The sequence below is a fragment of the Onychostoma macrolepis genome, chromosome 03, assembly GCF_012432095.1.
Source record: "Onychostoma macrolepis isolate SWU-2019 chromosome 03, ASM1243209v1, whole genome shotgun sequence".
NCBI classification, from domain to species: Eukaryota; Metazoa; Chordata; class Actinopteri; order Cypriniformes; family Cyprinidae; genus Onychostoma; species Onychostoma macrolepis.
The window spans coordinates 52,000,732-52,015,413 of NC_081157.1; the positions used below are offsets into that span (position 1 = coordinate 52,000,732).

A 14,682-nucleotide genomic window follows, 5' to 3' on the forward strand; every position below is an offset into this window, starting at 1 on the left:
AATGATCCCCACGAGCGCTGCAGAGTGAAGCAGAGCGTCTCGAGCGCCTCCAGGCGGCTGGACTCAGTATAGTCACAAACCCCGCCCCCTCCATCTAATCTAATGAGACGCGAGACAAACTAAATATATCATTACACTCTCAATATTTGTTTCCAAAGATGGGTTTTGACTTTGTATGTATTTATCACGCTGATGCACGTTCAAGTGTTCGTTTATAAGCTTGGTTTTAGTTAGTTATTTGTTTTATTGCATAACAAGAACAGTAACACAACATACATACATAGAGGAACAGTGTTTTCAACTATTATCTGTTACATTCATAATAGCATCAAAGGAACAAACAGAAAAAAGACAGAAGGAAAAAAAACTACAGGGGATAACTTACAAGATATTTCTATTAGAAAAGGATTCAAACATTCTATAAATCCTTTTTGCTTTTTTATTTATTAGATCTTTTAAGGCTTCAATGTGCTGCTTAAGTTCAATTTTAAATCATGTAATGTTAGGTTTATTATTAGACCGTTTTTGTTTGTGCATATGGTATTTCCCAAACATAATTAACAAATTAAATCACCAAATTTTGCTCCAAACTCTTATTTTCATACACCAAACAATATATATTTACCAGAGAATTGAATCTTTAATTTGATCAATTTAAATATTAGATATTCAATATCAATCCACAGTGTTTCCCACAGGATTTTGTGGGACTGGTGGGTGGTCCTCCTCGGCAACACGTCACACCTCTGTTTATCAGTCTGCACCGGCTGCCAATAGCTGCTCGCATTAAATTCAAGGCATTAATGTTTGCCTACAAAACCACCTCTGGCTCTGGCTCTTTACCTAAATTCAGTACTTCAGACTTATGTGCCTCTAGGAGCTTGCATTCTGCAAGTGAACGTCGCTTTATTGTTCATCCCAAAGAGGCACAAAATCACTTTCACAGACTTTTACATTAAATGTTCCCTCCTGACCAACTCAATCAGAGCGGCTGAGTCCTTAGCCATCTTCAAGAATTGTCTAAAAACACATCTCTTCCATCTTCATTTGACCCTCTAACTCTAGCACTCTATTCTAATTCTATTTTATCTATCTGTCTTATTTGTATTTATTAGTCTTCTTTGTATCTATCTGACCTTCTAACACTAGCTTTCTTTTTTTTATTATACTATCTACTTGTTTTCTTTATAAAAAAACAAAACAAAAACACACTTGCTACGTGTACTGCGTTAGGATAACCGAGACTTGCATGTTGTTACTCTTTTGTTGGTTTTGATTGCTTCCATTGTCCTCATTTGTCAGATAAAAGCTTTGGATAAAAGCGTCTGTTTAATAACTAAATGTAAATGTAAATATCTAACTGTAATAACTCTCTCTGCAGCTCCGTCACATGAACTCTTTCTGCTCACGTGTTTGTCTGAATTTCTACATTTTCTGATTTTTTTATTTTTTTTGTAACAAAACTGCAGATGCCGTTGAAGAACCATGTTGTGTTTGTGTGCTGTTCATTAAACACAATACAATTATAACATATATACATAGGCGTAAATCCTGGGGGGACAGGACCCCCTCTATCTGAGGCTTGTCCCCCCTAAAAATATAATTACAAGTGACTCTGTGTATTGAAAATAATATAATGGACATATACTTAAAATAATTGTACTTAAATTAGCTTGTTTAGCATGCTATTAAAATGAGTATTAATAATAAACATGGTCTAAACATCCTTACATGCATAGCATTCATCATATTGTTTCGTTTGGGAAAAACCCAGCTAACTGTTAAATCTGTTCAAGTTTATGTCACAATAAAACGGTAACTAATGCAAAAAATAAATATTACTTACTCATCAGATTGAGCTCCTTTTCTGAATTAAATCGTGTTCTTCTTTCGAGGGAAATCCTTCCTTTACTCAGCGCAAACAGTAACAGTAGCCGTGATGAGGACCTCGTCTCTTTGTTTGTGTTGGGCGTTTGCACGTGTGCACGCAATAAAAGTCAACACTGGCATCTATTCATTCTGCTGAGGGAAATATGCAGCATTGTTTTTGCTCCTGTTGTTACTCACGGGCTTGCTGTATTTTTGAAAGAACTCATTGTAGACCACTTTATTGAAGAAGCTCTATGATCGAAATCTGATTCCCAAACATCATTTTATGACCCATTATCCGAGGATGATGGTTATGTTTGGACCTCTTTCTCAGCTGTGGTGTATGAGATATGAGGCGAAGCATGATCCGTTAAAAAGACACGCTCATGTGGTTGGAAACTTCAAAAATATCTCTAAAACGCTGAGTTACAAACATCAAGTTCAGCAAATGTATAACTTCAAGTTGGGTGACCCTTTTTCTGTGAAAATGAGTGTTACAAATGCATACCGTTACCTTCAGCTCTTTGAAGCAAGCTGATGCTGTGCTGGACAATCTGAGATCAACCTCTGATGACTTGACTTTGAACAGCACCGTCTATATCACTCACACTGTTAGTGCGCATGGTCATACTTACAGAACTGGGTCTGCGCTGCATCTAAAGATTGTAAAGGAGAGCCTGTGTTTGGTGAAATTATTCACATTATCCCCCAGGCTGATAATGTATCAATTCTGATGTTTGTACGAATTCTAAGGGTGCTTTCACACCTGGCCCGTTGTTTCGGAACCTGGTGCGTTTCCCCCCTTAGCTCAGTTAGTTTGGGCATATGTGAACATGGCAATCGCATTCGGATCCGCGCCAAAACAATCGGTCCAAGATCGTCTGAACGAGGTGGTCTTGGCTCGATTGGAAACGAACTCTGGATCGGTTCGATTGTAGTGAGAAAGCAATCCGATCCAACGGACCAACGCACCAGGCTATATCACACTGACTAATGGGTAATTACGTAAGTTCCGTGAAAAGCAGTGGGTGTGCACATCTTTGCCATTCAAAATCAAAGCGAGCCTTTTCATTTTATAATGCCATCTTAATGCTCTTCGTATAGGTGCATTTTAACAATGTTTTGCTGACGAATCCTGAATTCCTGCTCAAAATGATAAATTAATAAATGTATTGACAGCTACAAAAAAACAAATAAAAAACAACAACAATAAGCCCTCAAAGCTGTTGTCCTTCCATCCAGACGTGTGTGTGTGTGTGTGTGAGAGAGAGAGAGTTTCTTTGCCTCTCTTTCCAGTTGAATCATTAATTGTCATTCCAGCTCCGTGGAAATTTGACCAATGAGAGGGCAGTTTACTCGCACGTGACTTGTATTTACAATTTTGGTCCGTTTAGAAACTTCACTGTGTGAAAGCGAACCGCACCAAGAATAAAAAGCAACATTGTAATAATTTTAATCCCTGTTTCGGAACAAAGCAATCGATCTACAGGTGTGAAAACATCCTAAAAGTCAAATACTTTGATGACCATTTTTATGCATTTGTGGTAGAGCAAACTAAAGAATACCAAATGATCAGCCTGACAAGTGCAGCAGATGCAAGACCTTTAGACATAATGTTGAGTTTCAGTACAGATGAATTGTATGTAAACACAAGGTCAAGGTCTGAGTTCGATTGCTTCAGTCTGTTGTGCTGCTGAGAGGTTTGTGTTTGTAGCTCCGTGTACCTTCGCTTTTTATTGAATCTCTACCTTACTTTCAATCCCTTTTGTCTAAAGTGATAATATATAACTTAATTCCCACCATATTTCTGGTGTTATCTTTCAAACTAATCTAACTAATTTGATCGTTCTCCTTTAAAAACCGCGAGTGCAGCTTGTTAGCCCGTTAGCTTGTCACTCGCGGTTCCATTTGCATTTCTATTCGCGCCTATTATTATTTTATTTTTCCTCGCTCCGTTTTCACGAGCTCATCAAACAACAGTGGTAAGTGGTAAGTTCAGTTGGTATCATTCATCAATCACGGTGAGTAATGGCTTCTTCTCCTGCTATTGTTGTTTGCACTGTTTGCCACATGTATAGTTTATCTGTCTCTGTCAGCAGCGAGGGATTCACATGTGATAAATGCAGGGAAATAGTTAGGCTGACAGAGAAGGTTTTAGAACTAGAGACACGCATCCAAACTTTAGTTGAGGATAGTAAGAATGTGAGGGCTGTAGATACTGCTTTGGATGCGACTAGCTCAGGGAGTCCTGTACATTGTTCGGTTTCGGTTGAGCCCGTGCAGCAGGGCAACTGGGTGACAGTGAGAGAGACAGATAAACACATGATAAAGCTTGGCTTATTAAATATTAGATCCCTTTCTTCAAAAGCACTTTTTGTAAATGATATGTTCACTGACCATAAACTAGATGTGCTTTGTCTGACAGAAACCTGGCTAAAACAAGATGATTACATTACTTTAAACGAGTCTACACCCCAAGATTACTGTTACAAACATGAACCGCGTCCAAAAGGTAAAGGGGGAGGTGTTGCTACAATTTATAGAAATATTTTCAGTATCTCTCAGAGGTTGGGTTTCAAGTATAATTCGTTCGAAGTAATGGTGCTTCATATAACGTTATCCAAAGAAACAAGTGTTAATGACAAATCCCCTGTGATGTTTGTACTGGCTACTGTATACAGGCCACCAGGGCACCATACAGACTTTATTAAAGAATTTTCTGATCTTCTATCGGAGTTAGTGCTGACTGCAGATAAAGTCCTAATCCTTGGTGATTTTAATATCCATGTTGATAATGACAGAGATTCGTTGGGATCGGCATTTATAGACATTCTAAACTCAATTGGTGTTAAACAACACGTGTCAGGACCTACTCATTGTCGAAATCATACTCTAGATTTAATACTGTCACATGGAATTGATGTCAGTGGCGTTGAAATTTTGCAGCAGAGCGATGATATCTCAGATCATTATCTAGTCTCCTGTATATTCCATATAGCTAAAGCTGTAAAGCCAACTTCTTCTTACAAATATGGTAGAACCATTACCTCTACCACAAAAGACTGCTTTATAAATAATCTTCCTGACTTATCTCAGTTCCTCAGTATATCCAATAGCTCAGAACAACTTGATGATGTAACAGGAACTATGGACTCTCTCTTTTCTAGCACTTTAGATGCGGTTGCTCCTTTACGCTTAAGGAAGATTAAGGATAAGAGTCCAACACCGTGGTATAATGAGCACGCTCGCACCCTAAAGAGAGCAGCCGGAAAATGGAGCGCAGCTGGAGGAAAACTAAATTAGAGGTATTTCGTTTAGCTTGGCGGAAAGTACCCTATCCTACAGAAAAGCATTAAAACTGCTAGATCTGATTACTTTTCGTCTCTTCTAGAAGAAAACAAACATAACCCCGGTATTTATTCAATACAGTAACTAAATTAACGAAAAATCAAGCATCAACAGGTGTTGGCATTTCCCAAGAGCATAGCAGTAATGACTTTATGAACTACTTCACTTCCAAGATCGATACTATCAGAGATAAAATTGTATCCCTGCAGCCGTCAGCTACAGTATCGCATCAGATATCGCACTATAGACCCCCTGAGGAACAATTCCACTCATTTTCTACTGTGGGAGAGGAAGAATTGTATAAACTTGTTAAATAATCTAAACCAACAACATGTATGTTAGACCCGATTCCATCTAAACTACTAAAAGACCTGCTTCCAGAAGTCATAGATCCTCTTTTGGCTATTATTAATTCATCATTGTCATTAGGATATGTCCCCAAAACCTTCAAATTGGCTGCTATTAAGCCTCTCATTAAAAAACCACAACTTGACCCCAAAGATCTAGTTAATTACAGACTGATCTCAAATCTCCCTTTTCTGTCAAAGATACTAGAAAAGGTAGTATCCTCACAATTATATTCCTTCCTAGAGAAAAATGATATCTGTGAGGAATTCCAGTCAGGATTTAGATCGTATCATAGTACTGAGACTGCTCTCATTAGAGTTACAAATGACCTGCTTCTATCATCTGATCGTGGTTGTATCTCTTTATTAGTTCTACTGGATCTTAGCGCTGCGTTCGACACTATCGACCACAACATTCTTTTGAATAGACTACAAAACTTTGTTGGCATTAGTGGAAGTGCCTTAGCATGGTTCAAATCGTACTTATCTGACCGCCATCAGTTCGTAGCAGTGAATGAAGAGGTATCATATCGATCACAAGTGCAGTATGGAGTACCTCAAGGCTCAGTACTAGGGCCGTTACTTTTCACGCTCTATATGTTACCCTTGGGAGATATTATCAGGAGACATGGTGTTAGCTTTCACTGTTATGCTGATGATACTCAGCTCTATATTTCTTCGGCCGGTGAAACACACCAAATTGAGAAACTAACGGAATGCATAGTCGATATAAAAACTGGATGACGAGTAATTTTTACTGCTAAATTCTGAAAAACAGAGGTGTTAATTATCGGACCTAAAACCCCAAATGTAATAACCTAGAACATTATCTAACACTTGACGGCTGCTCTATCAATTCTTCTTCATCAGTCAGGAACCTAGGTGTGCTGTTCGATAGCAATCTGTCATTTGAAAGCCATGTTTCTAGCATCTGTAAAACTGCAATTTTTTCATCTCAAAAGCATATCTAAATTGCGACCAATGCTCTCAACGTCAAATGCAGAAATGTTAATTCATGCGTTTATGACCTCAAGGTTAGACTATTGTAATGCTTTATTGGGTGGTTGTTCTGCACGCTTGATCAACAAACTACAGTTAGTCCAAAATGCAGCAGCTAGAGTCCTTACTAGAACCAGGAAATATGACCACATTAGCCCGGTTCTGTCAACACTGCACTGGCTCCCTATCAAGCATCGGATAGATTTTAAAATCTTGTTAATTACTTATAAAGCCCTGAATGGTTTAGCTCCTCAGTACTTGAGCGAGCTCTTATCGCATTATAGTCCTCCACGTCCGCTGCGTTCTCAAAACTCTGGCCGTTTGATAATACCTAGAATATCAAAATCGACTGCGGGCGGCAGATCCTTTTCCTATTTAGCACCCAAACTCTGGAACAGTCTACCTAACACTGTTCGGGAGGCTGACACACTCTGTCAGTTTAAATCTAGATTAAAGACCCATCTCTTTAGCCTGGCTTACACATAACACATTAATACGCTTCTATTATTCAAATCCGTTAAAGGATTGTTAGGCTGCATTAATTAGATCAACCGGAACCGGGAACACTCCCCATAACACACGATGTACTCGTTACATCGTAAGTTGAATGGCATCTACGCTAATATTTGTCTGTTTCTTTCCTAGTCTGTTTCTCAGTCCGTATCCGATCAGATGGTGGATCAGCACCAAGAGATGATGTCTACAGCCCTGATCGTCAGTGGAGACAAGGACACCCAGATGACCCCCAGAGATATATCCCCAGATATATCAACCAAAAATAACAAAATAACTAAAATATAATAAAATACCTAACTACATAATACTACTATTGTTAGAAATTGCAACAAAATTAAAATAGAAATATAAACTTTTGAACTGCGGGTTTCGTCTGGTCAGAGGAGAACTGGCCCCGACTGAGCCTGGTTTCTCCCAAGGTTTTTCTCCATTCTGTCACAGAGGAGTTTTGGTTCCTTGCCGCTGTCGCCTCTGGCTTGCTCAGTTGGGGATACTTAATTTCTAGCGATTATCGCCGATTTGATTGCACAGATACTATTTAAACTAAACTGAGCTAGACAATGACATCTCTGAATTCAATAATGAAATGCCTTTAACTGAAAATTGAGTGTTTAATCTTATCATTATACATTACTGACACTCTATCCTCCAATTTGATACTGTTAAGTGCTTTGACACAATCTGTATTGTAAAAGCGCTATATAAATAAAGACTTGACTTGACTTGACAAGGTACACGATTATTTAATTTCTCTAGAATGCGGACGGCCAGACTTCAGATTGTCTTGCCTTTGTGGCGAGTGTCCCAGTTCCAGATCAGCGTCGCCCTGGAAACGCCGCTCCCACACTGATCACACAACACCAACACCTGTGCGTGATGAGTGGCGCACCTGGAGCTCGATCCCCTCAACCATAAAAGCCAGGAGAAGAGGCATGGGTGGGGAGGCGCAATGGAGCTCCAGCCAGAACTAATGCTTGTTTCTTCTCATTCCCCACATAATCAGATTGCACCCCAGTAGAGTGACACTTCGCACTATACTTCACACCACAAGCACCGTGTGGACTACTGCACTGACCACCCTTCATCTGAGCACGTGTGATTAGTGTGTGTCAATAAATCACCCTCGGGGGCAATTATTGCATTTCAGCGTCTGTGTGCTCATTCACCCCGCGACATATGGTGGAGAATGCGGGCAGTGCAGGTGAATTGAGACACAGACTATTATCGCCAAGATTTGCTAACACTCCTTCTGTTTCACCTAGGAGAACTGCTCTCGCTCTCACTCTCTCTACGAATACTGGAAGAAGTAATTCGCCACCTGGCTGAGCTCGTGGTCCGCCAGCAGCAGTTTAAAGAACGACTGGCAGCTAGACAAGAATATACTGACCAGGTCGTTGACAAACTGCAGGCCAGCGGGGCGGGGCAGGTGCCCCTCCCAGACTCATCCGCCAGGGCCCACCAATGCCTCGCCCGACTAACCGAGCACGATGACATCGAAGCCTACCTTCATACCTTTGAGGTTATCGCAACCCGGGAGGGGTGGGTACCAGAAGAGTAGACTCGCATTCTTGCCCCCTTCCTCACCGGGGAAGCTCAGCGGGCCTATTATTCCCTACAAGCGCCCAGGAATGAAAAATATGATGAGCTCAAAGCCAAAATTCTTGCCAGGGTGGGTCTGTCTCCCTTGTGTGCGGCACAGCAGTTCTTCCAATGGACCTACGACGAACGGAAGACTATTAGAGCTCAAGCTGCGCAGCTCGCCTGATTGGCACACCTGTGGCTCCTTACCGATTCACCTACCGCTGACCAGGTGGCGGAGAAGGTCATCGTGGATCGGCTCTTACGGGCGCTGCCCCGTGCGCTGAGACGCCCGGTCAGTATGACAAATCCACGTGACATCGCCAGTCTTGTTGGAGCTGTCGAGCTGGCGGAGGCAACGAACGCTCGCAACACCGGGGAGAGAGTGAGCCTGGCGCCCCGCAGGGTAATGGAGCGGCGTCCGCTCAAAGGTGCACCGTGACCAGTCAGCAGACCGGCGGTCCCCGACCTCGTCAATGAGCCAATGCCCACCGAACCCCCAGCGCCGACGGCCCAAGCCTGGATGGCCGGGTGCGTTATGCACAAAGAAGGACCTCCCCCTGGCCCCATCAGGATGGTGAAGCTGGAGGGGAAACCAGTTCAGGACTTGTTGGATTCTGGTAGTACAGTCACCCTAGCGCAACCTACCCTGGTAGAGCTGAGGCCTGAACAGATGTCAGAGCTGCCACTTACGCGCATGCATGGAGATACCCGCTATGTACCGGCCCATACAGTTCGTATCTCAGCTGAGCCCATATTGTTTAATATGCTTTGTAATTTTTGTTTGTTTTTTACTTATTTTCAGTGGCATTCACTATAAACATTTATTATAAACGCCCAGACTAAATATTTAAAGCAAAACTGAAACTAGCGGTGTGGTAGTTACAGTGCCCGTGAGCAGGAGGCAAAACTGGCATTTCTTCTCCTACTGGAAAGTGGGTTGTTGTCCCCCTAAGTACAGATCACGTTCCGGTAGAAGCCCCCTCGGTCGAAATCGCGATCGCGTTATACTGTTTCAGCTATTAAAATAGTTCAGTTTTGTATGTAATGGTGAATGTTCGAAATTTTATTTCATTTTTTTATTAAGTTAATTTAGAAAAACGTTTGGAGCATTTTTTTGTTTGTTAGATAAGTTTATTCTTTCTTAAAGTAACGACCAAGCAGCCAGCAGCAGACCGGCAGGCTGATCATAGCCATGTTTGATCAATTTAGCCTTCTCAAATCATTACGACTTGCCTAAAATACAATCTATAGATATACTAAAACAGTTCAAGCATATAACAATGTTTAAACGTTAAACCTAGATAAATGTGCGCTGCATCCAGTAGTTTGTGCGGAGAGTGGAAGCTAAAGCGCAGGACATGGAGGCGCCAGCGCAATCAATTGCATTCTTCTCAATGAAAACAACTTACGCAGTAATTTTTGCTCATAAAGGTAAGAGTAATACATCATTCAGAATTGTAAAGGGTCTACTTTTATTTGTGTGCACTCACAATATAAAAAAAACTTTTTATAAAATAAATAAAACAATGATGCAAAACCTCTTGAACAGGAGCGCTTCACAAAAATGAACCGAAAGTCAGCGAATACATGCCTCACAGACATGATAAATATATCTATAGAAAGATTTAAATTACCACTTAACGAAATAAATCAAATCGATAACAAAAACTCTTTCATTATATTCAGTGAAGATGCACTTCTCTCTAAAGGCGCATCTAATGAGATGGCGAGTCAGGATCATCATCTTCATCTTGGCGACACTGACACAGAAAACATAGTTTATTAGTAAATAATTCAAATATCACCTGACGATTTCCTCATTATCGTTGGAAGGATGTAAGTTGATTCATTTTCGTGACTCCTTGACTGTGAGCGAGTACTTTGAATTCATCATCATCTGATTAATGTGCACCAACGAACTGGGCCTCAACGATAACGATCGATCGTACATTTGAACTGTTTGACTGACTTACATATATTTGAACTGATCGTAAGACATGTAATTAATGTGCATACAGTACTGAAAGACGGTGTATGGTGTGAATTGCAAGTTTTCTCAAGTGTATAAATGATCTTGAAAGAGATATTGTTTTTCATCATTGTATTACGTGGTTCTGGAGGCAACTGAGTGTTTTGCCAGAATAAGGTTCTGAATTGACATTATATATTTCAATTGAGTTATAGTATTCAAAAATAGGAACAAGGTTAAGAAGGAGTGTAATAAGTGTGAAAGAACAAGAACCGTTCTGAGAAAAAAAGAGGTTTATATCTTTTATTTAAAAGAAGTAACTTGCATATCATCAGGGATAATTGTTTACCTGCTTTCTTTCAAAAGAAGGTTATTAATTTCTTCATTTACTGTTTTCTTTAAGAAAAAAAAGGGAGTTATTACATTAATGTAAAACAAAAATAAATCTTTGTTATTCTTTTTCTCTTTAACATTTGTACTTTGGTATTTTATTGAGTTTGGCAAGTTAATTCATTTACAAAGTTACTGAATTTCTGTGAATTGCAAATAAGAATTGTTTAAATTGATCTTTAGTAAAGGGATTGGGTAAATTGGTACAGGAGAATTATTATTATTATTTTTTTTTTGTAAACACAAAGAAAAATACCGGCCTAATTCACCATCTAACTGCCGGGGATCCAGGATTTGTGTTAGAGAAATAATTAGGGTTAAGAAAAGGGTTACACTAAAATTATAAAATTACTTTTTTACAATACAATCAGCAGACAATAAAAGTTGTTGATAAAATATAAAAAGATAACAGTGTATTAATAAAAAAAGTAACATTTAATCAATAATTACATTTAGAGTGAAAGAGTGAAAACTAATGAGCTGGATCTCTCTCCTACTGACTTACAAGTATGGATGAGTATCGGTAAATAAAATGAAACAATTGAACATAACATGAAACCCATAAGAAAGCACAATGATATCATTTACATCATGAAGCAAAATGATACACAAGAATAAAACTTTTGGACATTGTTCTCTGGGGAGGAACTGAATCTGAGTTGAATCTGCTGGTTTTGAAGATGAACTTTATTCACTGTGAAAACTTTAGATAATGTCTTTTTGTCATGTCTCTTGTAATGAAAGATTTGTCCAGATGATATTGTATTGCTTAATGCATTATTGTGTCACATTTGGTGAGGACGCAGCATCAGATCTGAAAGTGCTGGATCTGAAGATGATCTACTTACTGTGAATGTTTTTTGTATGTTTGTGTAGAGAAGATGAATCAGTGAACCGCTTCCCACATGCAATGCAGTGATACGGTTTCTCTCCAGTGTGAATCCTCTCATGTGTTTTCAGATTTGATGACCGATTGAATCGCTTGTCACAGTGTGAACACTTGTAAGGTTTCTCTCCAGTGTGAATCATCTCATGCTGTTTTAAACTCTTTGCTGAAGTAAAAGTCTTTTCACACTCAAAGCACATGTACTCTCTCACACCGGAATGAATTTTCTGATGTTCTTTCAAATTTTGTAGATGTGAAAACCTCTTTCCACACAAATTACATGAACGCGGCTTCTCCTTTGTATGAACTCTCAGGTGATTCTTCAGGTCTGAAGCTCTCAAAAATGTTTTGCCACATTGATCACATGTGTACAGTTTCACTCCAGTGTGGATGTTCATGTGATGCTTAAAGCCTGATGATTGTGAGAAACTCTTCCCGCACTGATCACAAGTGAACGGTTTCTCTCCAGTGTGAACTCTCATGTGTGACATAAGGTGTCCTTTTATTGGGAAACTCTTCCCGCACTGATCACATGTGTGCGGTTTCTCTCCAGTGTGGATCATCTCATGTGTTTTCAGATCTGCTGACTGTCTGAATCTCTTGTCACAGTGTGAACACTTGTAAGGTTTCTCTCCAGTGTGAATCATCTCATGCCGTTTTAAATGGCTCGCTGAAGTAAAAGTCTTTTCACACTCAAAGCACATGTACTCTCTCACACCAGTATGTCTTTTCTGATGTTCTTTTAAATGTTGTAGCTTGCAAAAACTCTTTCCACACAAATGACATGAATGTGGCTTCTCCTTTGTATGAACTGTCAGGTGATCCTTCAGGTTTGAAGCCCACAAAAATGTTTTCCTGCATTGATCACATGTGTACAGTTTCTCTCTAGTATGGATGTTCATGTGTTTCTTAAGGCTTGATGATTGTCTGAAACTCTTCCCGCACTGATCACAAGTGAACGGTCTCTCTCCAGTGTGAACTCTCATATGTCTTGTAAGGTCTCTTTTTAGTGAGAAACTCTTCCCGCACTGATCACATGTGTGTGGTTTTTCTCCAGTGTGGATCCTCTGGTGCCGTTTTAAATATTTCTCTGTAGTAAAAGTCTTTTCACACTCAAAGCACATGTACTCTCTCACAGCAGTATGTATTTTCTGATGTACTTTTAAATGTTCTGGATGCAAAAAACTCTTTCCACACAAATGACATGAATGTGGCTTCTCCTTTGTATGAACTCTCAGGTGTTTCTTCAGGTCTGAAGCCCACAAAAATGTTTTCCCGCATTGATCACATGTGTACAGTTTCTCTCTAGTGTGGATGTTCATGTGATCCTTAAGGTGTGCTGATTGTGTAAAACTCTTCCCGCACTGATCACAAGTGAACGGTTTCTCTCCAGTATGAACTCTCATGTGACGCTCAAGATGTTGTTTGCGTGTAAAACTCTTTCCACACTGAGTGCAGGTGAAAGATTTCTTGGCCCTTTTTTTCTTTAAATCTTTCTGCTTGGGTTTTTCTCCACTTTTGACATGATTTTTCTCCTCAACTTCACTCAATTCTTCTTTCTCTTCATTATCTTCAATCAACTCTGAAACAAAATTAAAAACAGTACATTTGTCAGTAACTCGTTAAAAAAAAAAACACACAGAAAAGTGAAAGGGCATAAAAGTTAAACCTGATATAACATCAGAAAGTAGATAATTGTATCACAAAATTGATCATTTTGATGCAGTTTTATAAATTATACGTCCCTGAAACTTCCCATGAATGAGGTACACTGATCTTCAAATTATTAGTTTTAAAATATTATAGGCACAAACCTCATGTTTCTATATGGAGAATGATTAAATATGTTTTTATTTTCTTGTTTTTATTAATTTATAATCATTTATTCATATAATCATTCATAACCATTAGTCATTTATGTAATGTATTATTTTTTTAATCAGGTTTATGGGATGTTGTTGTGTTTGGTAAAACACTACTTGTTGGATTTGTGGATATGCAACAAAGATTTTTCAATAAACTTTTCTCCTTTTTATCATCATCACTTCTAGGGCTGGGTCTCGATTCAGAAGTCCCGATTCGATTCGATTCTCGATTTTTTTATTTTATTTTTTTACATTCAGTGAATATAATTTCAATACAAAAGCTATTGATATTTCTAACAAAATGAACAGTAAACATCAGTTTACAAATAGTGAATTAATAAAAAAGAAATTAAGAACCACAGGCCTGTATTTTAAACCTTTTTTTTTTTTGTATAGGGTCCTTTCTTAAACAATAATAGGGCCCTATAAAATGTTCTTAATTTTTCTGGTAATCAAATGAAGGCATAAAAAAAAAAAACATTAATTTATCCTAATCAAATGAAAATGTAACCCTTTTATTTTTTGGCAAACAAAGTGCTGCACAACAGAGGTTTACTGTTGAAATTAAAAAGAAATCAAATGGGATTATTCCTTTAAAAATAAAGATTTATTATTAGTAGTAGCACCGAGTCTTAAGACTGCTCTTAACGTTAAACTAAACTTTTATTTTGACAGGTTGCCGTGAGGAACTTGCAGCTGCTGTGTATCATGTGATATGATGGTAGTTTTCTCAAATTAAACTGTAAAATGCTAATGAAATGACTCAGAGCAGCAGTGTGTTAATATCATCATATAGTGAGACGGCAGAAGATGAAAACACCGCGAGCGCGCTTTAGTATGTGTGTAGTAAACAAAAGAGTGCATCGCGCCATCCGCCATTCATTCATTCATTGCAGAAATCATGCCTTATGC

At 39.0% G+C, this 14,682-nt stretch overlaps 1 protein-coding gene across 2 annotated transcripts in view; it reads right to left on the bottom strand.

Annotated features, from left to right (window-relative positions):
- Positions 1-10,630: 10,630 nt before the first annotated feature.
- The window catches only part of LOC131536492 (gastrula zinc finger protein XlCGF57.1-like), a 173,747-nt gene continuing 169,695 nt past the window's right edge, over positions 10,631-14,682 (bottom strand). Inside the window, exon 4 of one of the 2 annotated variants that reach the window (XM_058769459.1) lies at positions 10,631-13,353. In XM_058769459.1, the coding sequence (XP_058625442.1) occupies positions 11,860-13,353 (1,494 nt within the window). In that variant the 3' untranslated portion in view covers positions 10,631-11,859. Of the gene's footprint in view, positions 13,488-14,682 lie in introns of both variants that reach the window. The other variant, XM_058769453.1, reaches the window with a different exon arrangement.